The 26358-nt window shown below is 40.2% G+C and overlaps 1 protein-coding gene and 1 long non-coding RNA gene across 11 annotated transcripts in view; one reads left to right on the top strand and one right to left on the bottom strand.

Moving 5' to 3' along the window:
• Nucleotides 1-566: 566 nt before the first annotated feature.
• Nucleotides 567-26358, bottom strand: part of shank3b (SH3 and multiple ankyrin repeat domains 3b) — a 28519-nt gene continuing 2727 nt past the window's right edge. For 2 of the 10 annotated variants that reach the window (XM_079868100.1, XM_079868098.1), the window contains 23 exons: nt 21997-22262; nt 19652-19855; nt 19465-19536; nt 18124-18232; nt 16897-17048; nt 16605-16772; nt 16339-16455; nt 14741-14818; nt 14149-14215; nt 10606-10858; nt 9380-9543; nt 8488-8601; nt 7962-8037; nt 7593-7675; nt 7395-7519; nt 6456-6591; nt 6010-6090; nt 5664-5684; nt 5109-5245; nt 4285-4381; nt 2232-4107; nt 2005-2034; nt 567-1352 (listed from right to left, as the gene is read on the bottom strand). In XM_079868100.1, the coding sequence (XP_079724226.1) occupies nt 785-1352; nt 2005-2034; nt 2232-4107; nt 4285-4381; nt 5109-5245; nt 5664-5684; nt 6010-6090; nt 6456-6591; nt 7395-7519; nt 7593-7675; nt 7962-8037; nt 8488-8601; nt 9380-9543; nt 10606-10858; nt 14149-14215; nt 14741-14818; nt 16339-16455; nt 16605-16772; nt 16897-17048; nt 18124-18232; nt 19465-19536; nt 19652-19855; nt 21997-22194 (4926 nt within the window). In that variant the 5' untranslated portion in view covers nt 22195-22262 and the 3' untranslated portion in view covers nt 567-784. Of the gene's footprint in view, nt 1353-1988; nt 2035-2231; nt 4108-4284; nt 4382-5108; nt 5246-5663; nt 5685-6009; nt 6091-6455; nt 6592-7394; nt 7520-7592; nt 7676-7961; nt 8038-8487; nt 8602-9379; nt 9544-10605; nt 10859-14148; nt 14216-14740; nt 14819-16338; nt 16456-16604; nt 16773-16896; nt 17049-18123; nt 18233-19464; nt 19537-19651; nt 19856-21996; nt 22263-25021; nt 25133-26358 lie in introns of those variants that run through there. The other 8 variants (XM_079868101.1, XM_079868105.1, XM_079868106.1 and 5 more) reach the window with 8 other exon arrangements.
• Nucleotides 9496-26229, top strand: LOC307156636. The gene is made up of 4 exons (XR_013820754.1): nt 9496-9558; nt 23317-23389; nt 25127-25278; nt 26158-26229. It is a non-coding gene; the product is annotated as an uncharacterized lncRNA (long non-coding RNA).

Here is a 26358-nt window from a genome sequence, read left to right as displayed (position 1 = left end):
TGGCGGCAGTATTACCTCAAGGCCACACTTGTATTGTATTGGGAGAAGTTTTTTTTCCTCCTGGTTTAGGGCAGATTGTCAGATCCTTTCTTACTTGGATATGTTGCATTCACATGCCAAGTCCAGTTGCTGCAATGCATCTTACAATCACCATTAACATGGCTATCTACTGTATAGTTGTAAAATGGTCTGTGAACATACTGTAAATTCCGGGCACTTGGAAGCATTGGCATTGTTTACAGGAGAGGTTTAAACTCTTCTCTTTTCTTTTATACCCAAGTTGACACTGCTTTCTAAAATTCAGAAGTCTCTCTCCTGGAAGGAGGAAATGCACACAATTGCAGATGGTGAAGATATTCCTAAACTTCCTCTGTTAATGTGAGAGCAGTCAGTGCACACCTTCCTCGTCACCATTTGACTGTAAAACATGGCATGAGAAGGAAATGGTGGCTTGCTGGCTATAAAATTTGTTATTGTGCAGAAGACCCATTTGAAACATGGCCAGTTCGACCTGTAGCTGAAAATAGTAGATATTGCGCAGTAGGTCCACACTTCTGTCCAGCATGTTGTTTTTTTTACTCTTAGTAGGTGGCAAACTAGTGAAGAAACATGGTAGATTTTGTGGGTGTTAAATCAGGGGTAGAATCTATATTATGTAAGGGCTATGCAATTTAAAAAAAAAAAAAAAAAAAAAGTTGGTTAGAATCTATGGTTTTAGACTTTAGAACAAGTTAAATTATTAAATTATTTTATGATGGAACTATATCCTGCATTTTGCCTCTCTTCAACTGTCTAGCAACTGCTTCAGTGCACGTTCGATGTTCATTCGGTGTCCCACCCGCGTCACCCCTAATTCGGCCAGATCGTCCTTGGTCAGGGCAGGCAGGTGGGCGCCTTCAATCTCGTGCTCCAAAAAGCGGGCACGATGTTCCCCTAATCCCACGCTCTCTAGCCACTCTCCCACATCATACTTACTCCACAGTGCTAGGGGGCGCTGTCTGAATGGTCGCAGGGCCAGGAGAGGGGCTCCCAGTACCGGTGAGGGGCAGGGGGAGGCGCATGGTGAGGGGGATGGAGAACGGCTGCGGGCTCGAGCGCTGGCGCTCCTCATGACAAAACGCACCTCCTTGGGCTCCTGGGGCAAACTTAGGCTAGAAGACTTGAGTATAGTGTGATGGTGGTGATGAGGGCCGAATGTACGGACAGGCCCCAATGGTTCACTCCGTTCAGGGGTGGCTCCAGGGCTTGGAGTCCTACGGGTCACTGGGTATCGGCTGCCAGGCCGGATTGTGAAGGTGGTGCCGTAACTCCTCTGAGAGATGGTGTGAAGCTCCCCTAAACTACTAAAGAGTCTAAGAGAGAGAGGAAAACATAAAGACAAATAAGAGAGAGGAAGATGTAGCGGAAGCAAAAAAAGTAAACGAAGGAAAAGTTTTAACTGCAGTACTTTTGGGAAACTACTGGGATGCTAATGTGAGAGAAAAGGAAAGTGGACCCAATGCTGTAAGCATTTGGGGTTTGTGAAAATTTAAATAGTGCAGAGCATGCAGTGAGAACTTAATGCAATAAAATGACAGTTAGAGCAGTTAATATAAAACTGGAGTCCTCAGAAAGGGTTTAAAGAATTGGTGCATTAGCATATCACAGTATTTCCACCACAGCATGCTTTTGGTATTCATTTGGTAAACATCCAAAACTTGCTGCAATAAACTTACCACAACCAATGCAGCAATATAAACTAAATGTAGATTTAACATTAGTTTCATTTACTTTTTATTAAAAAGCAATTTGATTGCCCCTCAGTGGTACACTGAAAATTCCAGTTTCGTTGCGCAAAGAGACAGACAGAAGCTGAAATGCCTCAGTTACTGCATAATGAACTACCATAAGCCTTTAAGACAAGCTCACAGTAGCATTTGCAGCTTGATTAACGGCTGCAGTAAGGGGTTTAGTGAAAGTTAGTTAGACAAGGAGTTGTTTTTACCCACAGAGCTAAAAACCTACGATTTACTCTCTCCTCCAATCTCCTCACATCTGCAAGGACATACAGACACACACACACACACACGTGTGTTATGGAAAGGCAGTCTAACCAAGTGTGTGTCTAAGGGTGTCAAAAATCAAGTGGGTGTATTGCTAAATTATAATGAAAGTTGTGCTGTGTTTCATGCAGGTGTGCAAAATGTGCTGCTGTTGTTATGTTGGTAAAAATATTAACAGTTCTTTCCTACCTGGCACCTCCCACAGGTGATCTCCTGCCAGGGTCAAGTGGTGCTCCCATTGGTGGCTCCTCCCCCAGTGAATGAGAGTCTTTGCCTAGCAACTCTGCTCCCATAGCAGCAGGCCGACTTTCATCAGACCCGCTCATCTGGGCCCGGGGCTCCTCCCCCCAGAGTTTGGAGCGTCTTTGGAATAGGTAGCGTGGACGGCTGGGGCCTATGCTGGGTGGGTGTGGAAGCAGCTCACTGTCCGATGACTGTTTAAGCAGTGGGTCCCTGAGATGGGCGGGGCGACCACGCCCCACCCCACAACGTGGTTTGCTTGCATGAGCGGAGTCTGTGCTCTCTGAAGACAAAGTGGACATGCTGGAGACTGTGGAAACAGTACTGGTGGTCTCCATATGTGGGTCTTCAACCCCAGAGTCTGCCGTCGAATCGCTTGCTTTCCCAGAGGAGGTCTTGGCAATGGATGGACGTGATCCGCTAGGTGAAATGCTTAGAGTGGCTTTGGGTGTTTCTTTAATTAGAAGGCCATTAGCAAAGGGTTGAGGGGGTGGCACGAGGCCTATCTTCCGAAGCTCCTCTCTGGTTTCCTCATCACTAGATGAGAGCAACGCAGGTGGAAGTGTCACCGTGTATGGCTCTGCTTCCTCCTCTGAGCTCATTGTCAGACTCCGAGCAGTCAGATTTGAGAGGGTAGGGGCAGGGGAAGGTAGAGTGGGTGGGACGGCCGGTGGGGTATGTTCTGTATCCATCAGCGCAGGTTGAACACCTTGCACGCTGGGTGCGGCAAGTGCCTCTTCCAGGCTTCGTCCAGACCCAGGGCTACCGCTTGTCACTTGGCTTGCTGTTTCTGTGATGCTGACCGGTTCGTCTCTCCAGGAATTAGATGGAGGAGCCTCGAGAGGAGCAGGTGGTGTCGCTCCTCCTTCTGTCTCGGGTCTTTCTACTGCTCGGCCTTGAGTGGGTGAAGGTGTAGGCGAAGGTGTGGGAGTGGGTGTATTCCGGCCACTAAGGGCACGTTCTCGTGCGGCCAGTGCAAGCGCTAAAGGTGAGGAAGGATCCAGTGGTCGACCTGTTAGAGGGTGTATAAAAGTGGTGCCCCCTGGTGGTGGGCCAGGGGAGAGCATTGGTGCCGGTGGAGGCAACTCAGCCAACTCATCCACTGAGTGGGACTGAGAAAGCAATGGAGTTGTCTGCGGCTCTGTCGCGCCCCCTTCTACAGATAGGAAAACACTGGGTCTGCGTCGGGCCCCAGGAGGTATGATTCTAGCTCGCTCAGAGAGAACCTGCTGTTGGAACTGCTCTGCTCGGCTGCTGTGGGGAATCCGTAACCCTCCCAAAGGAGAAGGATCTCTACTAGTCTGAGCAGCAGCTCCCTCCTCAACTGGGCCTTGTTTGACTAGTGGGCTCTTTCTACGCTGGGGCTTGGTAGGAGTATAGACAGCACTTAGACGACCTACGTTAGCATACGGATTCTCTACAGGTGGTCCACGCCTACGACCACGTTCAGGAGGAACCGCTCCAGAGGTAGGCGTTTGCGGTCTTGCAATAGGGGCAGGCTCCACTGGCAAATGGGCGGTGTCCTGAAGAATGATCATGGAGCGTGTTTTTCGTTGACGGTCTGTCGTGACTGGGCCATGGATTTTGGGCTCTGCCCCCGGGCGGAAGCTTGAACGACTCTGGTTGGCAGCGCGAGAAGGGGGCGGAGGTGGAAGAAAGGATGGAGGTGGGCCTGAATCAAGAAAGTAGGGAGTTGGAGGTGGTGGAGGAGCTGTCTGTGGAGGTGGAGGAATACTATCTTGTCTAAAGCTGTCGGTCATTGAGGAGCTTCTTGGAAAGCGGTGCTCTCCAATCAGGGCCGCGATTCTCTCATCTTCAGGAGCACCTATAAAACAATTCTCGGTGAGACAGTGGCTGTATTGTTTAGAACAAAGATCAGAACTCTGGTAATCAATATATATAGCTCTTTTTATGTTGGCGTATCATTAGTTTACATTTATGAAAAGGAAAAATTTGTAAGATTGTTTGTATTTGCGTATGTGCATCCCAAATGACACATTACCAAATGACTTGGTTCTTGACATTCCCCGAGGCAGCTGCATGTGACTTTTGTCCACAGCCAAGGATACTGCACTTAAACCCTGCCTCTCTAACAGAGACTACACACAAAAACAAATACAATACATAGTCAAATATTGGCCAGAATACAGTTACTGTCAGAGCAACAAACAAATCACAGTTTCTGATTAATTAGCTATCAAAGAAATTAACAGAAAATGCCATCACTGCAAATTAATTTTTTCTAACCTAAAGACAATATGCATTATAAGCAAAAACTGATCAGCAGCCAAATCTTTACTGACACAATTTGGCTACTGTGCTACAGTGGTGATGTGTACCATCTGTTGCAAACAATGCATAGTATGTCAGAAATTACCTATTGTCATAACAAGAGCTCTTGTTCTGGTATATTATGTTGTTTTTTTAATGGTTATTATGACCTCATATTAATGGTTTTATTTTGTTTTATAGAATATTTTACATAAGTATTTTAATAAAATAATTATTTTAAAGTATTATAATTAAAATACTTTAGGAAGGTTTATAGATTATTTTGTAATATTTATGTAAACCAACTAGACCAGTGGTTCTCAACTCCAGTCCTCGGGACCCGTTGCTCTGCACATTTTGTATGTCTCTCTTATCTGACACACTCAGTTCAGTTCATGGAGTCTCTCTTAACGAGCTGATGATCTGATTCAGGTGTGTTAAATAAGGGAGACATACAAAATGTGCAGAGCAGCGGGTCCCGAGGACTGGAGTTGAGAACCACTGAACTAGACTTTTGATTTTTAAATGGTGTATGTTTATGTGTTTCAGACTCACACTGATCTCAGCCTGTGTGATGCGACGACTTATCGGTCTCTGTTTCACAGTGGCTGCTCTGGTGTCTACATCTGCAGGGCGTGGCCTCATCACGACAACCGGTTCTTTGGGCGAACTCAACATCTCATCCAACTTCTCTGTGAGGGATACACACAGATGCACACACATACAGAAACACTTAATACACATTCCTGACCAGTATTCCGGTCCATCCTCTGATCAAATCACAGAAGACCAAACACAATCACCAACTGCATCAGAAAATACACATATCCCATGTGTATAATATACATAGTCTGAACTGAAGGAAAGCTAAAACAAATATACACTCACAAATACATCACAAAACACATACATAACAGCTCAGCTAGTTTGTCAACAATCCACAAAAAGAAAAACGAACATATACACTTTGACTTTACAATTTTTTGCAGTCACAGGCAACAACACACAAGCTAAAAAAGGTTAGATAAATCCATTCATGACATCACATGCTAATCAGCATATAGAACCAGTAAATGACATCATCAACGTGAGACTGGTTTCATATCTTACCTCCCCTCCTTCTCCTTGACGCTTGTGGGCAAGAAGGACAAATCTATAGTTCCTGATTTAGCTCATAGACTTGTGCATTAGATGGTCACTTATCATTAGCAATGAATGAACAAAGCTATTACTCTACAATCATTCACACTCCCTTTTCATTGCTGTATCATTTTCATGGAAAGAAAAAACATTAATTTGAATACATTTCTCCATTAGTGTTCCTGGAAAAAAAAGGATTTGATCCAACTTGTGCCATGCCCTCAAAGATAATGATAGCATCTGTTTGAACTTATCTGAGACCAAGCATAACGCAAGTGCATCCATGCTTGTTTGTATGTATGAGCATCTGTCTTACCCAGCTCCTCCAATTCTGCAGTCATGCTTTTTGAGCGCAGGGTCAGGCTGGTGCTTGGGTCTCTCTTGGGAGGTGGCGGGGCTAATTAATTACAAGGAGGAACAGGAAATACAATATCTAAATTAGCATTTTGCAGCATTCCCTCATTTTCTTGCAATTCTTAAGTCCAGTCAAATAAAAAGAAAAATGCATGGTGTGTATATGAAGAGTTCAGATGCAAAAGCCTCTAAGTGCCATCTGAAATTTTCTTCTAGAATGATCATTTTTATCAAGCTTGTACATTTAATACCTATGAATTGTCATTTAAGTGAAATTACTGAACTTAAATATACAAGCTTGATAAAAAATTATCATTGTAGAAGAAAATTTCAGATGGCACTTAGAGGCTTTTGCATCTGAACTCTTCATATATTCATGCATATATGAAGTGAGTTGAGGATAATAACCTTTCTTGCGGACAACTTCTCCAGTGTCAGGTTTGCGTGTGACAGAAACCACCTTCATTACTAGTCGACTTCCACCTTGCCGAATCAGTGATACCACCTGCCTATGTCCCACCTTTACTACGCTCACCCCATTTACCTGACAGATATGGGGAGAAATAGAGAGAGAGATGTAACACACAGCCTGTAGAAACCCAGCAGATAAATGACAACATTATTAATCCATGCATATGTTTAATTTTTAACTTTTTGATAGACTTTTCTCTGGTGACATATGCTGGACTTCTCCAATCATTTAGGGTAAGTTTACACAACAACAATGTACTAAAAACAGAAACGTTTTTCCTTTGCATTTTTTGCGTACAGATGATAACATTATCAAAATGATCACCATTCACACGGATCCGTGAAAATGACTAAAATTCTGCTGCCAGGCCAGTAGTTGGCGATGCCACTTTGTAAAGAAACACTAAGCACCTTTAGACTGAACACGTAATACGCATGCGCATGATGTCAATGATAACGGTATCGTTTTCAGAAACTTGCACTTTGAAACCCGTTTTCAGGCTCCCAAAACGCTGTTGTCGTGTAAATTAATGGCCAAAACGCATACGTTTTCCATTTTTAGTTGAAAATGTGCCATGTAAATGCCCCCTTAAGCAGCTTAAACTCCGCCCCTTTATTACAATTGACCTCAGACTGACATTTAGACCTGCCTCTATCCAATCAACAACCAGTAAATAGATCCAAATCCCCACCCTTTTTCCCTAAGAAGAACACTCACGTGCACTGATGTAAACTGTAAGTAACATTAATTAAATTACACTAAATGTTACCATAATCAGTTAATTCATTTCTTTGGCACATAAAACTCTCAAGTTTTTTTCTGTAGTGGTGAAATAGCCCTTTTTGTGTGTGAAAATCCAAAGTTTTCTTTTATACCTCTATGAGGAAATCCCCCGTCCTTAACCCTGCCCTCCATGCCACCCCCTCCAGGTCCACTGACTCCAGGTATTGCAGGGCAGGAAAAGCAGGAGTAGGTGTGAACTCTTCTATGGGCGTCTCCGCTAATAAGAGAAAGCTTATTACTGCATCTGTATGTGAATTTTGTTAATGCTCACGTGCATGTGTGTTTCAGACCTTTAGCTCCACGAAGCACAAAGCCGAATCCTTCGCTGTCTCTCTTCTGCAGCGTTGCACTTTTTTCTTCTATAACATAATCACTGTGGATTTACAGAAATCAATAGTTAGATGTGCTCCCCTGCCAGAATTCACAGATTCCTCCTCCCATACCCATAATCCACCATCTTTAAATAAATCAGGATAAAGGATAGAGAAAGGCATTGGTTGGAAAAGCATACTACTCATTCTATTTCTGCAGTATGCATACTGTGCCATAATGCTGATTGCCTAAATTAAAACACCCAGATGATCTACTGCATATGGAAAAATGTGCAGTATACAACATCTTAAATAATATGCAGTATATACTGTGTAGTGTATATATACCTGTAAGAGGTATAGTTGTCATAGGAGCCAACAGTGTAGTGCCTAAAAAGTCTCTTGGTACGATCCTCTCTTGTCTCTGAGAAACAGAAGAGTGGCCACATAAATAACATTATTTGAACATTATAATGCAGAATTCTTAAAAATTATACTTTAGTGCATACTCTGAATGCAGCTCTCTCTCTCTCTTTCTCTCTCTCTCTCTCTCTCTCTCTCTCTCTCTGTGTGTGTAATTTGTCCTACATTATGAAGACCCAGATATATATATATATATACTTATATTCTAGTTTGTATTCAGGTTTCAGGCCACGCCCCCTACATTATGAGAACACATCGATTCTAATTCAAAACGCTAAATAAACATACTAAACAATTTTTATTAAAAATGTAATAATGAGAAAGGTTTCTGTGATGGGTAGGTTCAGGTTTAGGGGCTAGAAAATGTCATTAGCTCAGTATAAAAACCATCATGCCTATGGAATGTCCTCATTGTGTTCAAGTGTGTGTGTGTGTGTGTGTGTGTACTGACCGAGTCGTGGGTCATACTGTCTCATCTGGACTTCCTCTACACAGTGAGCAGGAAACCAGCCAGTTCGTCCTTTAACTGAGCCTTCCCAGAATCCTCCTTCACCTATGCTCAGCACTGGTGGAGGCAAGTAAAAACTGTAAAATGTTGTATTTTGTATTTTTCTCCTTTCATATATGGGTGTTTCTTCAACTGCAGGCACTTTTAGTCCCAGATATTAAAACTAAGTTATTTGCTATTGTTTTTAATGTTTATTTAATTATTTGAAGATCACATTACACTTTTTACCAAGCATTCACTATTTAGTTTGCTACTTTTCAAATGTCTTTCTTTATGTATAAATATTTTTGTCTTGTTTAAAATTATATTTTATAACTTTGATCATTTATGAGTGAAAGTAAATATAGTGAAGAGTGAAATAATTGCAAACCATGACATATCAATTTTTACACTAATTAAAATTGTCTCTCAGTTTCTTTCCTCAAAAGTTTGTACTTATTTACCAAGGAGACAACAGTGAAAGACGTGCCTGAGATAAAATATGAGAGATGTGAAAACAAAATCAAGTAATAGTCCATCAATTCCAACCAATGCATAATTTTGTAAAATTATTTATTTGTGGATTTAGGATAAACAAAGTTGTAGTTATGAAATAGCCTTTGCAAGACAGTCAGCCATTTTATTCCAAAAATGTTCATGATAGTTCAAGAGGAAAAAAAAAAAGACCTGTAACGCATGTACTGTATATTCAACATTGAGAGTAAACAAATTCAATAGACTTGAGAATTGTGTTTAATTTCTAAAAGTGCCCATAGTTGAAGAAACACTCCAGATCGTAGCAACCTTCAGCATAAAAATGTGATCTTTTTGCTGCATCTCACACTGAACGACTGACCTTTGACCCTCTCTCCTCGGTTGAGTGTGATCTCACCCTCGCCCTGTGGCGAATGCGAACTGACAGCGATGAAGGTTCGGCCGGGCACCGCACTGTACAGCCGTCGCTTGGGCCCTCGAGACACAGCAGGAGGACTCGGCTCTCTCTGTACGGGACTGCCAGGACTGCAGTATGCAAACGTATGTGCAAAAGTGATTAACAACCAGCTCTGAGGTCAGCATCCTCTTTTATGTCAGGTTATTAAACAATACTTTTATTAATTACCATATGTGACCCTGGACGACAAAACCAGTCACAAGTCGCACGGGTATATTTGTGGCAATAGCCAACAAAACATTGTATGGGTCAAAATTATCGATTTTTCTTTTATGCCAAAAACCATAAGGATATTAAGTAAAGATCATGATCCATGAAGATATTTTGTAAATTTCCTACCTTAAATATATCAAAAATTCATTTTTGTGGGTGGATGCAGAAAAATCGCCAACATAAATGGACAACTTTAAAGGCGATTTTCTCAATGTTTCGATTTTTTTGCACCCTCAGATTCCAGATTTCGGCCAAATATTGTCCAATCCTAACAAACCATACATCAATGGAAAGCTTATTTATTCAGTTTTCAGATGTTGTATACATCTCAATGTAAAAAAATGTTACCCATAAGACTGGTTTTGTGGTACAGGGTCACATATTATTATTTAATTATTAATATTATAATTATAATATTCATATGTTACATTAATGTAAATTCTACATAATTATGATCAGATAAGCAATAGTTTTACTCAACTTATAAAATCAATCAATCAAAATATAAATAAAACATTTTTTTTAAATACATTTATTTTTAAAAGCTTATTTTTATTTTGAAAGTGACATTAAAGGGTTAGCTCACCCAAAAATGAAAATTCTGTCATCATTTACTCACCCTCATGTCGTTCCAAACCCGTAAGACTTGCATTCATCTTCGGAACACAAATGAAGATCTTTTTACTGAAATCTGAGAGCTTTCTGTCCCTCCATTGACAGTCTACGCAACTACCACTTTCAAGCCCCAGAAAGGTAGTAAAGACATCATTAAAGTAATCCATGTGACAGAATTTTTGGGCGAACTAACCCGTTAAAATCAACATTAATTTTATGGAAAAGAGCAGTGTGGGCATTTTGCTAAATATCACAACACAAACATTTCTTTAATACACTACAAATCAAAGCCGACTCCACACCTGAGGTGTCCTCCTGAGCGGGTGTGTCTCCTGAGGCTGCGTGTGTGTGTGTGAGCAGCCTGGGGGCTGCGCTGGGACGGCCCGGTGTCGTCGGGCTCCAGGGGGGGCAGGCTGCGAAGGGAGGGGGCCGGAGAGGGAGCTGGCAGACTCTCATCTAGGGCGTTATCACTGGCCGATCGCATTAGAGAGCGACGTGGGGATATGCAGACCGCACGCCGCCGAGACGAATAAGAAGGAGTCTCCCTGAAAGGCACTTTTACAGGAAGACAGCGGCATGTAAATAGTTATGCATTCTTCCTAAAAACACATAGAGCCTACTCACATCTATATTGCTATATTTTGAGAAATCTCCATGCTTAAAATATAAAACCATGTAAATTTGTGGAAGATATCAGACATGCACATAACAAAAGATCAACAACACACAAATCAATTATGGAAAAGGAAATAATAAGTATTTTGTACCGTAACACAATTTGGCTCATACCACTGCATATTACATTTATTAAAGTGCACTTTTATTTTTCAATGTATTTACATACAAGGCCGTAACCACCTTTAGAAATGGCCCAATTGCGGGTTAGGATGACAAAAAGTTTTAAAAGTTACAGTTTAAGGCTGGTCTGTCTCAGCGGTCAAACAGCTCTGATCAATGTCAACATGATTGTGATGGCCAATCAAATCAAAGTAGGCGGGGCTTACTGTTCACAGAAGACTAGTGCGAATTCCAATGCAACACTTTAGTTTTAACAATGAAAGAGTGTGTGGTAAGGTGTAAGCAGCTTAACATTTAATATTTGACAACTGTTTTATCATAGAAATATCCAGCTACATATCTAGTCATGTACTTTTTAAGGAAATTTTGGTGTTTTGAATTGAAAATATGCTATCATTTACATGACTCGTAATTCATAACTGAAATATTGAGACAAGAAACGTTTTTGACATGACACGAATAAGAGTGCATGTGTGTAGACCAAGAATAACTTATTTTACTATTCTTATTTCCTTTTCTTTATTCCCTTAAATCCTTTAAATAAAAAATTTGGCCCCCCCAATGTTCAATGGTCACTGCCTTGTTTATACGCACACACACATTTAGATCCTTAAACCGAGAACCATTTGGAAATTGCAGTCCTTTTAATATCCAGTTTTTCTAATATCCTGTTGTGTCGGACATTCAAACTAAGCAATGTTTTGATAGAAAAAGTGTTTAACATTTTTGGGAAAAGGGCACAAAAGAAAAAAACATGAAAAAGTAAAGGGCACATCTCAAATGGATCAAATGGTGTGCCGTTAAGAAAGTAGTAGCCCAAATCATCGGAAAACTGCAGCAACATCAAATGACCCGCTAGACCAGAATGACCACTGTAATGGATTCCTGAAGAATCCTATCAGTTGTGAATAAAACCCATTTTCGCCAGTCGAATGGATCAAGAGCACTCTCCAGGATACTGGAATGGATATGTCCAAGACTATCATAAAGAAAAGAGCTAGCAGAACAGATTAACCTCTATCAGGCTGGGATAGAGAGGAATCACTCATCATAACCCAAAGCCTAAGTACCTCATCTGTGAACCACAGATTAGACGCATATGGCTGCTGTTTAAGGATATATGTAATGCATCCAATTAATTTTAATTGAAACAGAGGGAGCTTATAAAAATGTATAAAAAGGACTGCCATATCATCCTTGATGGTTCACGCTTTATGGACATAAATATACATAAAGTCAGACTTTATTAAAGAGGTCATATCACACTTAAAACATATCAGATACACAGTAATTTAGTTTTCATCACCATTTTCCACCCTCTTTCTGATCCTTATAATTAAGTGAGCAGTTTTGCTGCTGTACCTTTTAAGACTTGGATGTAAATATGGGCAAATAGGTTGTTGTTTAATACTGGTCAGAAGATGCTATTATACATAAAATATTTAGCTGATTACACACCAATGTGTGGTGCCCTCATTAAATGTCAAAGAGGGTTTATAACCTTTAGTGATAGTTGTGAAAAAGTTTTTCCCTGCCTACTGTTTTTTTACTAAATGCATTTCGGTACCGTGAGTTCTTGTTTTCCCAGCATGCTCTGAGCTCTCAACTCAAATAGAGTGGTGCAGGAGGGATGTATTTTTGAAAATCCTCGACAAAAACACAATAGGATCGTTCCATTGGCTTTTGGATTATTGCAGAAATTTTGGTCTGTGATTTAACAAAAGCTTATGATTCTTTCATGTTTTGTTCATCGTGATAATCTTCGCAAATGAACTTTTATGGATTTTGAGGCGTAAATAAAAATAAAAAGCTAAACGAAATACACCATGGTCACATGACTTTAATGTCACCATCTCTAAGCTTCTGAGAACTCTTTCAGTGTTTGTTTAAAAATATTTGTCCTGAAACTTTATAATAGTTTGCAAGAGCGTGACTATAAACACGAGTTTATTTTTTCAGATGAATGTTCTTGAAAATCTCTGTAGTCCCATTTAGCCACTTATTTAGCAACCGCCTTTTACAAGACAAGTAAAAGCTTTAAAAAATATCACACAAGGGTTTTACTGATGATTTTTGAGTAAAACATGAAAGTATCTTTAGCTTGAGACCTCCGGCATTTAAAAAAAACATTTAGAAAACCCACTGACCTCAGGACGATGGACCCGGAAGTGCTACAAAATACATCATCCCTGCACCACTATATAATATGAATGCAACTATTATCTGATTTACATCAGAAAGATGGAAACGTTTTCACAGTTTTGTTTCGATAAATGGTCTTTTTGGACTGGGAATGACGTTTTCCGTTTGGAAAGATGCCGTTTTAGTATACTGTATAGTATATTTGAGTATATTTGTATATTTGATTCCTCATGATATGACCACTTTAAACCAGATCTAATTTAGTATTGAGTCAAATCAAATCTGCAGGTGTATAGAGCCACAACCTGTGGGGTAAAAAAAACAAACAAAAAACACAAAGTGGGGATTGCACTGGTGAGTTAATACATCATGATGACTGGACACAGAGATCAGCACATGAAACACACTTAGATTACACATAAATTACAGATGACTCACAGATTACATCACACAGAGCATGACTGAGATTTACAAAGAGAAACACACACAAATCATAAAGAGATTAGCTCACATGTACTATTATGACAAACAGTTTGCATCACTTATTGGAAAGAGCACTGATAGAAACAATAGCCAGATCAAAATCTTGCACATTCAGACTGACTGTTTTAAATAAAAAGATATCATCCAATTATGGATTGTTTTGAAGTTACTAGTTTTGTGCTGCTTCATATGATAAAACGCTCTTATGTCGTCATTTCTGCTTTTATTCTGTGCTGCATCTACTAGACTAAATAATAAATTGTGGTTTTATCTGAAATGTTACCCAATAATGGATTTGGATTTGACTGAATGGATTTTTATCTAGACAGCCTAAGTTTATGACGGTGTCGTGTTGTGGTGCAGAGTAAAATAGACCCAAGATTTAAGGCCTGATGTTTCAAACTGAATCCTGATCAACTCACCAACATCTGAGGTTTTATGGATCTTGATGATTTCTGCCAGGTCAAAGTTCCCTGCGATGATGGCAACCTACCAGAAAAATAATTTAACATGTCAAGAGCACTTGATTTAAGGTATAGTAAAGGGACTTATCCCATTAAAGACTGTGGGCCAGATTTACTAACAGCTTGTGCCAGCGCAAACCCTACTGTCAGGATTTACTAAAGAGACGCAGTGAAAAATTTGGTTAATTTTGCAGCTGACCTTATGGCATATGCATTTGGAGTTTCCTTTTCAGACGCAAAATTTATGGGAGGAGAGTATTTAAATGAATCATACAAGGTGGTTTACTAAGGTTTGCGCTAATCAATTTACTGGTATTTGCACCATTATTTACCGCCCCCAAAAAAGCACATCTTAAACCAGGTCATTGTGGAAATGATCCGGCTTCGTCCGTGTTCTTTAATTTGTGTGCCGTCAGTAGATCACGCACCGAACTTTCCACTTCCATCTGCGCTTTTTGGGAATTGCGCTCTCATGCTAATTTTCCCTGTTGTTTAGTAAATCTGGCCCTAAGTAGTGCTGAGCCAAAACATTAGCTGAGAGACGTGGTACCTGAAATGCTGTTTGGTTGTTGTAGTTCTTGATTTCTTTATTTGCTCCTCGAAACAGGAGAACTCTAGCACAGCCTTCCTATAGATATGACAGAGGGAACAAAGAAAAAGCAGCTGAGTGCAAAGGAAACAGAAGCGATTATAGCTATAACACCCTGCAAATGTGTATGTGATTTGATGCCCAGCTGAGTTTAATAACTATATACAATTGCAGTGAAATACTAGCATACGGCTAACTGGGAAGTACATATACTGACTACAACTATGCCTTTAAAAGCATGTAAAGAGTGTCAAAGAGTTCCTCTGAGGAAGCAAGGGAGGTAACAGTATAAGTACTTTTCTACAGTAACACTGTCCGATAGAGTTTCAGAGGCAGGCAGTGTATTTTTTCATTGAGGTCTTACAGTGTGAATGTGAAGGTAACCGTGAAATGTCACATTAGAGGAGATGGTGCCTCCACATCGCTGTGATTGGCGATACCCTATCAATGCCTAATCATGTTCACAGCCACTCTGCAAATTGTCCTGAATGGGTCGAAATGGTGGAAATGGTTGGATGAATTACAAAGTAAACAACTTGCTCATTTGGACGACATCAGAAATCAGTGTCACAAAATCGGCACATTTCAGATGAAGTAAAACGTTTAAAATAATAATGGTGTAGTGACGGGGGTGGGTCATTTCTATGGTTAGGAAATATTCAATGTAAACTATTTACAATAATATTTTATTGTGAAATATGCACACATTCACTCTTATTCATATGTTTAATATGTCAAAAACGCAAAATGTTTCTTGTCACATTCAGTTCACAATATTTTCAATTAAAAACATCCACATTTGATAAAGTTGAGCAGTTTGGATCTCTGGATGTTACTGTCATCATTGAACATTTCTATTGTTGTTGTCAAATATTAAATGTTTAGCTACTTGCATCTCACCACGCACTCTTTCAGTAGTAAAACTACAGTGTTGCGTTGGAATTCGCACTAGTCTTCCGTGAACAGTAAACCCCGCCTACTTTAATTTGATTGGCCATCACAATCATGTTGACATTGATCAGAGCTGTTTGACCGCTGAGGCAGAGCAGCCTAAAAATAAAACTTTTAAAACTTTTTGTCATCCTAACAACAAACAGAGAAGTGTGTAATCGAGTGCAGAAGGGCAGCATCAAGAATATCAAATATTGGGGGGGGACAATTTGGCCATTTCTGATTTTTGGGGAGGACTTGTCCTCCTCAATGTCCAATGCCCAGCTAAGCGGTAGACCGGTAGCTGGGCAAGCGGTAGACCAATCACAACAGACCGCGGCTGACCAATCAGAACAGACTGTGTATTTTAAAGAAACTGAAACTAAAGCAGAGCGTTCAGACAGAGGGTGAAAGAATGGTGCTGCAACAATGTAAATGTAAATGTAAATAATGTAAGAAAAATTTGATTTGTGAACATTAAATGATGTAAACATATTCAAGTAGACAAAATTATGAACCTATAAATGAGCAAATACTTTGCCATCCTGAAGATCCCCAATAATTGGAGAAAGCATAGCTGATGGCATTGAGAAGGAAGACTCTGTGTGAGTAATTGTGGGTGTGTGTACCTGGTTGTAGAGGGCACACAGGTGTAGTGCTGTGTTTCCTGAGGCATTCTGAGAGCTCATCTCCGCTCCATAGAATAACAGGTGCTCAAGGTGCTGCACGTTTCCATGACGACAAGCCTAATGTACAAAAACACACACGCTCCGATCACCCACTGCTGCAGTTGTAGCAAACAATAAAAATGATATATTTATTCTCTCTGGAGAATGAAACTTTATGCTACAGGAGACTGTCTCTTTACGTTTAACGAGAGAGCTCTGAGCTTTACCTGATGGATCTCCTGCCAGCCGTTCTCGTCGCTGTAGCCCAGCTGTGCGTGATCGTACAACAGCAGCTCGCAACAGTACGGATCTCCCCCGACCATGGCACTATGATAGAGGGGGGTGAGCCCACGACTGTCCTTATAGTCTGGAGACGCCCCCAGATCCAACAATGTCTGCGGATAGCACACGAAATATGACGGACATATGTGCACAGACTCCCAACAGCTTGCGATGAGTTGTATAAGGATGAGTCTTTCTTTGGATTGTGCGTGTGGGAGGTAAAGTGCATCAACTCACAGTCAATGCTACATGGTTGTGCGTTTGGACCGCTTTGTGCATCGCCGTCAGGCCATCTCTGGTTCTGAAGTCCAGATGGGCTCCTCCGCTCCTCAACACCTTAATCAGTTCAGCGCAAGTGTCCAGCTGGGCCCCGAGAGTGAGAGGAGATTCTGGAAACATCACACATGCGGAGATGATTAAAAATGCTAAATGTCAAATCCATTTCAGCGAATATATAATTAGTTAATTTTGTCAAATGTTCTTGGCTGATTAGCATTGTACTTAATTTACATTCATTAAAGTATCCTAAATGCTAATCAAGGCAAACTTTAAAGGAATAGTTCACCCATCCTTCACCCCAAATGAAAATTTTGCCATGATTTACTTATGTTGTTCCGACCCTGTATTATTTTGTGTATTCTTTGAAACCTAATATTAGATGTTTGGCAGAAGTTGCTCTTTTGCATAAAATGAAAGTAGATTGTGAGTTATGTCTCTAAGCTCCATTTAACTCTTTCCCCGCCATTTGACGGAATTTTCCGGCTTTCCGTGTTTTCACTGTTATACGGTAGGGCTTTATGTGCCATTACACATCTTCTGAAAGAGTAGAGAATCCCCGGACCAAAACACAGGTGAAAAAGAAGCAAAAACAAGCGCTAAAACCATTGCTTATGCACGTCGTAGTCTGAAAAACAACATGATTTTATGAGCTACAACATGAGCTTTTTGTTCAAAATGTTGCTTTTTTTCCCCCTTTTTTTTTACTTGCCCACATTGAAGTGTTGAAGCTACAATAAAAGCTTTTATTTTTTTATCAGAGGCTCTGTACTTTCTTTTGATATATTGCAAGTTCAGATATTCATGCAACAAAATATTCTGGGGGCTATGAATGTTTTGTGAAAATTCTCGAAAATGCCTGGCAACTTTTTTTCTTTTTTTTTGAAAACACTGACGGGGAAAGAGTTAAGAACCAAAAGCTCCCTAAAAGTATACAAAAAGGAGGTTATATGACTTGTGAAGTCATGCAATAGCTTTATGTGCAGAACAGACAAAATTTTAAACTATTGTTCAATGATAATCTTCTCATTCCTGCCAAGACTCTCAAATGGCACTTCTCCAATGTTCAAAATGGCATCTTTTTTAGATGCATTGCACCAAGTTTGAAGGCAGGTTCGGGGAGTGATGTGAAATATACTCAAACTCTTGTACATGGAGAATTAATTTTTAAAAATATAATAAAATCACCTCCGCTCTCAGTATCATGAAAATTGGGGTCCAGCCCTTTCTCCAGGAACCTGCAGACCTTCTCCACACACCTCTGTTGTACATACTCCATAAACTTCTTTAAATTGGCCTGGCAACAATGGAAAATAGTCTTAGATTACTAACCAGTCAACAATGTTTTGAGTAACTCAAGGTCTTTAATGGAAAGCAGTTTTTATATGAAATATCGAATAATATACAAGGGATCAACATACTACATTCACAATGCAAAGCTGCCTTAAGCATTACTAAGAAGTAAGATGCAAAAATAAAAAAAATGAATGGAAGTTGCTCATTACAAATGCAAAAAGATTAGCCAGTCATAACAGATAGCTCATTCACATGAAGAGTACGTAAAGATATAGTAGCAAAATAGTCTGTACAATTCTAGTCAGAAAACAGTAATGTAAAATTAAATCAAGTTTTTCCTGCAATTAACCTTGACAAACACAAGTGGACTTAAAAAAATAATGCAGTCAAACTGTAGGTTATTGCCCTTTTAAAAGTGCTGTAAGCTATTCAAATTCGTTTGCTAACTTCTGCCATTTTGCTAACTTGAACCACATGTCCTCTTTTCCAAACCCATCTTTTAAAGACATGTCAGCAAACCTGAATTCACAGACTGAGAGTGTTTCTAGCTAGTTTTTTGATTTGGCTAAAAAAAGAAGCATGGACTCTATTTGGAGTTGAGTCTAGAACTGTCACAGAGACACATGCTATTTTTTAGGACTTAAAACAATAGCTTACAGCTTGTTCCAGATAACGATTTTTAATGGAAAAATATCCGTTTTTTAGAACAATAGAATTATATATAAATATACACTACCGTTCATACGTTTGGAGATGGTAAGATTTTTAAAAATGTTTTTAAAAGAAGTCTCTTATGCAAACCAAGGCTGCATTTATTTGATGTAAAATACAGTAAAAACAGTAATACCACAAAACTGTTATTTTTAATTACAATAATGTTCTCTATTTCAAAATGTAATTTATTCCTGTGATCAAAGCTGAATTTTCAGGATCATTCCTCCAGTCTTCAGTGTCACTTGATTCTTCAGAAATCAGTCTAATATGCTGATTTGCTGCTCAAGAAACATTTCTTATTATTATTATGTTATTAATGTTGAAAACAGTTGTGCTGCTTTTTTTTCATGATTCTTTGAATAGAAAGTTCAAAAGAACAGCATTTATTTGAAATTGAGAACTTTTACATTAATGTCTTTACTGTTACTTTTGACCAATTTAATGCATCCTTGCTGAATATAAGTATTCTTACCAACCACAAACATTTTAACGGTAGTGTACATGCATGTTAGACGTTACCTTGGTATGTAGTTTGGCCAGTTGCTTGTCATCTACATGGCTCTGAGTGTAAACACGCCTCTTGTAACGGAACTGAAGTCACACAAATGAATTGACAGGTAAATGATAATAACAGCAACCTGAGCCAATAATATCATAAGTGAGAGATCTAAAGCATCGTGGGATGCAGAAGGGGGAGTATGTGCACCTCTAGGTACGGTACAGGTGTGATCGTAGGGAGAGGATACTCCCTGAGCAATCTCTCCTCATCGAGGAACTTTCCGGCGCGCCCATTAAAGGCAGGGAGGTAGAGGCCATAGTTAAGCACATCGGTCAGGCTTTGTGTCAGAGTGACCAGAACTCGCTGCTTACAAACCCACACTGGAGCCTCAAGGTCCAATCGCAGGCATTTCTAGAAACAAACATACACGCGTTACAAATCCCTACATGAACAAGCAGTATTTTTGCTTTTATTTTGAGACTTTTGCATATTTTATTATACAGATTGACAGAAAATCAGCTAAGTTGATATTTATCAGGATATGTTGCAGGTTGGACTCGAACCTGCATCAACCATATGAGCACCAAGGCTTAAACTGTTTACACCTGGTATAAAGATGCGTTTTGGTCGATCGGATCACAAGTAGACGAGGGAGACCTGTTCCCGTTTACACCTGGTGTTTTAATCCATATCTTTTGTCCACTTTCAACCACTTCTGTCCTGATTTCTTCGAAAGGGAGGATCTTTAGGCGCGTATATGTATTTCGATCTGATGGATGAAATAAGCTCACGCAATTTACATATGAGCACGACCGGAGACGAAAATTTACGGAGCTTTCATTTTTGCTCTGACAGCCGCAAGACCACGAAAAACACTGTGAGTGTGTCTTAGAGATCAGGAATGGTGAGAGAACATTGTGCTTGGTATGTTTTTTATCTTCAAACCAAACTTGGGTCTCCAGCCAACAAAGTTTAAATCCCTTCTGGCCAGTGCGCCTCCCATAATGTTTAAGCCCAAAGTATACTTCGGTCGTCCACGTTCTGCTACAGTCCACGTCATCCACCAAAACTGCCCAATTGTTATGTCCGCGCGGGCGGTGCGCTTACAACAAAGCAAGTGCAAGTGACTTGAGCGCTTGAAAACAAAGTACACTAGACAGTGTGCATCTGCCGAATGCATCTTTCCGGTCTCACGGCCAAAGGATTATACTTTGAAAGGTTTGCACGCTCAATTGTGCGCGAGATGGAGCAGAATGCAGAAAATGAAGTATACCAGGGCCTTTATGCGTTAGATGCGCTCTTTATGCGCTCTTTTGTTCCTGTTCGAAGACATTCGACCACAAAATGCGTTTTCATCTACCTCTGGAAGTGGTCGAAAGTGGACAAAATGTTTTAGACCCTGTTTACTCCTGAATTTGGCGTTGTCCACTTGTAATCCGATCGACAAAAATGCATCTTAATACCAGGTGTAAACAGGGCCAAAGACTCGAAAGACTAGACCAGGTAGGTTTAATTATTCATGTGCAATTAGCCATCAAGTGTCCTTAAATGCCAACAAGATTCACTACAGCAAATAGTTCAAATCTGTAGTAAAAAAAAAACATGAACGTCTGTCCATTAAATATTTTCTCCAAATGCACTAGGCTTTATACTTCACTTAAGATCGTTTTAGAGATTCTCCACCTGGATGATGCGACGGCAGCCATATTGCGCCAGAACGACCACCACACACCAACGTTGGTGGAGAGGAGACAGAGTGATGAAGCCAATCAGTATATGGGGAGGCCATGATGATGAAAGGCCAATCGGCAGGACAGGATTACACCCCTACTCTTTTTCTAAGGACATCCTGGGATTTTTATTGACCAGAGAGTCAGGACCTTGGATCTCTGGGGACAGTTTAGTGTCCCAATCACTACACTGGGGCGTTATGACCCACACAGACCACAGTGTGAGCAGCACCCCCTGCTGGCCTCACTAAAACCAATTCCAGCAGTAACCTAGTTTTCCCAGGAGGTCATCCATCCAGGTACTGACCAGGCTCAACCCTACTTAGCTTCAGTGGGCAACCATTCTTGAGCTACGGGGTGATGGCTGTGCAAAATATAAAACGCAACTTTAAAGTACTCCCGTCGGACATAACTTTTGACTGAAAGCAGGGGGTTACGCTGAATATATTGCAAAGGCTCTCAGAAAGAGGAGCATGGTATTATGTGTTTGGCAGGATTATGTAAACATGTTCTACATAACATCATTTAAAAGTGCAAATTTATTCAGGAAATATACTGGGGTTGAAAAGTCCACTTTTGGACTGCACTATACATGCAATCGCCATCTTGCAGCAAACACGACTGTAGATGCTTGCACAGAAACACGCGTGCATGTAGACGACATGCTGTAAGCCTCTGTCACACACCCCTCACTCCCACGCAGAGTCAACAACTCAGTCTGTACCAATCACTGCCACTCTCTACTTCTGTGCTGCAGTGCAGCCATTTCAAAGACAAGAGTGAGCCTGCATATGCATATGTGTGTGAGAGCAGAGTACTCACCGTTTGCTGCAAATCAGGGATTCCGATGCGGATGACAGCTGCGCCTCCGTGGAGATCCTCCATAGGGTCGGAGGTAGATTGACTCCCAGGAGAGGCCCAATTGCTGTCATCTCCGTGGTTGCCGTTGGTAGGGGCGTGTTGCTGCCGCGGCCGGTCGAGAGCCTCATGTTTGCCGTCGGCAGGTGGACTGATAGGCATGCTCCGGGAGAGTGTGTGTGTGTGTGAGTGTGTGTGTGCGTTCTGCTCAACACGCCGGCCTCACAACCCTACAACACAACATACACCTGCATTTTCAGTCAAACTCATTCTAATGCACTGGTTTATGTTGACTGATATTTGATGTATCTGTATACTAGTAGGAAGAATGTACGCAGAGCTGTTTTATAATACGCACACCCAAGCATTTGTGGCTAATAATGTCAAAGTGTGACAGGTAATGACGTCTTCACGTAAGCATGGAGATGACATTTTACCACAAATCACAAATCAAGATAAAATGATGGGATGAGAGAGTTTGAAAGAGAGAGTGAGAAGAGAGAGAGAGAGAAAGAGATAGGGACTCCATTGGTTGTGAGTGGTTGCCATGGACACTGTGAAGCAGATCCACTTGGGAATAATGGAAATTGAGGGAACCCTGCATCCCAAGTTACCATGGAAACTCAGCACTTTGCTTGTTCTGGTGCGCTACCACTTCCTCTTTAGAGACAGCTGTGCAAAATCTCACACACTCACCGCGTCTCTCCTTCTACAGCATCACAAGCAACAAGCCAACTCTTGACATCTGTTTCAATTACTTAACCCTCTGAGGCATGATGATGTCCACTTCAAAATGTCATTTTAAACCATTCAGGGTGCGTGTTGCATCCAAACCATCATAGGCGATTACTTGTGACCTTCTCCCATAATTCTATATGTCTGTCCTGTTTATGTTGTGAATTTTATAGGGCTGGATATTGACACACATTCCGATTTAATTCGATTCGATGTAGATTAATTTGGATATATCCGGTACATGACAAAGTTTTAACTGATTTGTATACAAACATCTACTTTACTAAGTAAGTTTTTAATAATAATAAAGTTATAATACTAACTTCATAATTACATAATTATGTTTCTACTTAGTTTTTTGAAATAGCCTATTTAAATGGGAGCTGTCATAAAAACTTGACAGATTTATTCAAACACATTAGATACTGTAAAAATATAATTAATATGTAATATGGTGTATATATTTAGCAAAAAAGCTCCTCTCTTGACATTTTTCTAACAAGTTGGTCATTGAATGGGTTTTCTGAGGTAAATTTATGTTGTTCTCAGGCTGTTTTATTGACGTCTTTCCCGCGGTTGAAACACCGATTGAGCGATTACATGAGACATGACACGGATTTCGGTAAGTTGCACTGTATACCTTTCAACATACCTTCTGATGTTCATTCATGTTTATTTCGTGATGTAACGAACGTTAGTAGTTAAGCGGACGAGATGATCGGTCCACGTGACCTTCGCTTGAGGCATTACAGCATATGTCACATGAAAGAGCGCCAAAACGGTATTTATTGTTTGAATTTCATAACAAAATGGACATGATTTGAAATCTGAGACTTTGTTTCATATCAAAAGTAACAAAGCACTAAGCTTATTGAGATTTATTGGATGGGAGGCACTATGTTCTGTTCCCTCGTCAACTGAAAACAGCATATAGACTAAAAGATGATTCTTGGGAGTTTCAATATTTTTTACCCAGCCCTAGAAGTTTATATTGCCTAGCCTATGACAACATTCCCAGCAATGTTTGGATACAAGAACGTTTTGGGAACATGTAATATATATAATATAAAATACTTAAAAGAAACATTCCTTGAATGTTATGAAGTGGCTCCCAAAGAAATAACCAAAGGGAAACCATACACTAACTTTAGCGGAAAGTTCTGTGTTTGCTGGGTAAAGTCCTCATGTCTGAATTGAAAGATGTCAGAACTCTCTCAGAACACCATTTTGATTGATTGAAAACATTGGGAATGATGATATATTATTGTTTTGAAGTAAAAAGATGGATTTTGAATGCATCGGAGGGTTAAATACTTTCATGTACATTCTCACAGAGAAATATGCTGTATCACACACTCATTCTTTTACCATACTATTATCACAGCCGGCCACATGTAGCCGTCCACCTACTCACTCATTCCAATGCAATCACACACAAGCTAAAACATTTCAGACACTCTTGACTATTGTCCACAGAGACAGAAGGGAAGTCCTCTATTATGTAACAGACATTGTCACAGATAACATGAAATGGAAAATCCCTGTAAAGAGTAAGTATAATCTGCATCAGCATTGTTACACTCTATGACAAGCAGAAACTTAGATCTGAGATGACGTTATCATTCAACTCAATTAAAGCACTGACATATCAAAAGGTCTACGATCACTAATAACCACTTAATCAACATGAAATAATACAGAGATTCTTCTAGCAATAGTAGTAATGTGTATTTTCTAAATAAATTGTACAAACATTCCCATGGTGCTAAGAAGTTCTCAAGTGGTTTCTAGGAAGTTGTTAAGTGGTTGTTAGGGTGTACTGGGTTATTGCTCACTGGCTCAAGCAATACCCACCCATAAGGCAAGATATTCTGGCATATTCCCTCCTTCAGTGTAAACATTTTATCATCTGGCAGGCAAAACCATCAGTCTGATCACTTAGAAGAGTAATAGCACACCTCTCACAATCCACATAATTGTAGGTAGCCTATCATACATAGTCAAATACAGACAAGTCTCAAGCCAAAGATTAGTATTTAGGTTAAGGGGTTTGTTCAAATCCCTAATTGTAAGTATACTAATACTCATACTTAAGCAAACACCACTAACAAGCTAGATATATTAAATGACAATGAAGGAGGAGTTGTTACATTTGACCTGCACTTCCCATGTGAGGCTTCCCGTACGATCAAACTTTTCTGAGCTTTCCGTCTTTATTCCAATGGTTTTCTGCCAGTATTCCACAATGCCTTACTTTGTGTATGTAATGTAGCAGGGCTGAACGTCCCAGCACTCCCTCGGAGGTCTGAGATTTCAGGACACTTTAAGCCCAACCCTGATGCTGAATATTCCCGAGCAGGAAAACTAGCAGGAAAGAGGAAATTACAGCAGGAAGGTCTCCTCCAGACCATCTCAACCAACCAAAAGCATCGTTTGTGGACCTCTACCAATAAGGAGCCAGGGTTCCAGTGTCTCAACCAATCACCAACGTATCATCTATAAACATCACAGGTGAGGCTACGCTTAAATACATAATTCTGGTTGTAATCAACACCTCTCTCACTCCTAATGCCACTCAATACAGCACGTTCAAGTACCTCTGTACATTTGAAGTGGATAAAATGCAGCAACAAGGGATTATATGTGCTTTGATTGGATAAATAAGAGATTTTATTTATGCATGGTGTTGGATAATGCATTTATCAAAGCATGTTGGGGTCACACCAAAAATGATGCCAGACTGAATGAAGAAATATAAAAACCTTCATAATCCCATCAATTTTAAATACAGGATCACTGAAACTCCCACATATTCTCACTAACACACACACACACACACACATCCGAAGCACCACTATCATTTTTTTTTTTAAAGCAACATGGCTACAGTCTCCAAAAACTTCCACTGGACCTGTTTTTATACTAGGCCTTTCTGGCTTTGTAATTTACTTCCCGTGATCTCAGCCCAACTTCCTGGCCTTCTTCCTGGCTGGTTTGGGCTGAGGGTCCTCGGGATGTTTTTGCAGGAAGTATAGGAAAGGCTGCACGCCTCTGATAACTCCGCTCTTTCCTCAGGCGATACAAAAATTCACCTCACACACATGAATGTGGAACAGAAATAAAGACTACCGACACCCACACTCCTTCCTACAAATCTCTCACACACACGCTGTTACAGAACAGTAACGTTTCTATTTCCACCGCACACTAGAAGGGCCTCTGTAACACAATCACAAAAATTGATCATATAGTAATACTAATACTGTAGTCTCTTGCATATAGTTCTTTAATGCTGAATATATCAATATTTGAAATCACATATGAAGGTGTTGTGATGGATGACAGCTGCAAAAAGTCCTGATAGATTTCATTTCCTTTTGATTTCATCAGATCAAACAGAAATCACACGAGTGTGCTCCTTCTCTGTTACATAAGACACACCTTCACGCCTGGATCTGTGGGTAAGAACTTGACTGAAGTTATAAGGCTGCAGACTTCTTAAAATGATCCTTAGAGATCTCCCACTGAAACACACTAAGTGCACCAATTTGGTGGTTTTGGGTAGCTTGACAAATAACGTATATGAACTTG

This window comes from Squalius cephalus (assembly GCF_949319135.1).
Source record: "Squalius cephalus genome assembly, chromosome: 4".
In the NCBI taxonomy this organism is placed as follows: domain Eukaryota; kingdom Metazoa; phylum Chordata; class Actinopteri; order Cypriniformes; family Leuciscidae; genus Squalius; species Squalius cephalus.
The sequence above is the reverse complement of the archived record's forward strand: the minus strand, read 5'-3'. Positions and strand labels throughout refer to the sequence as shown.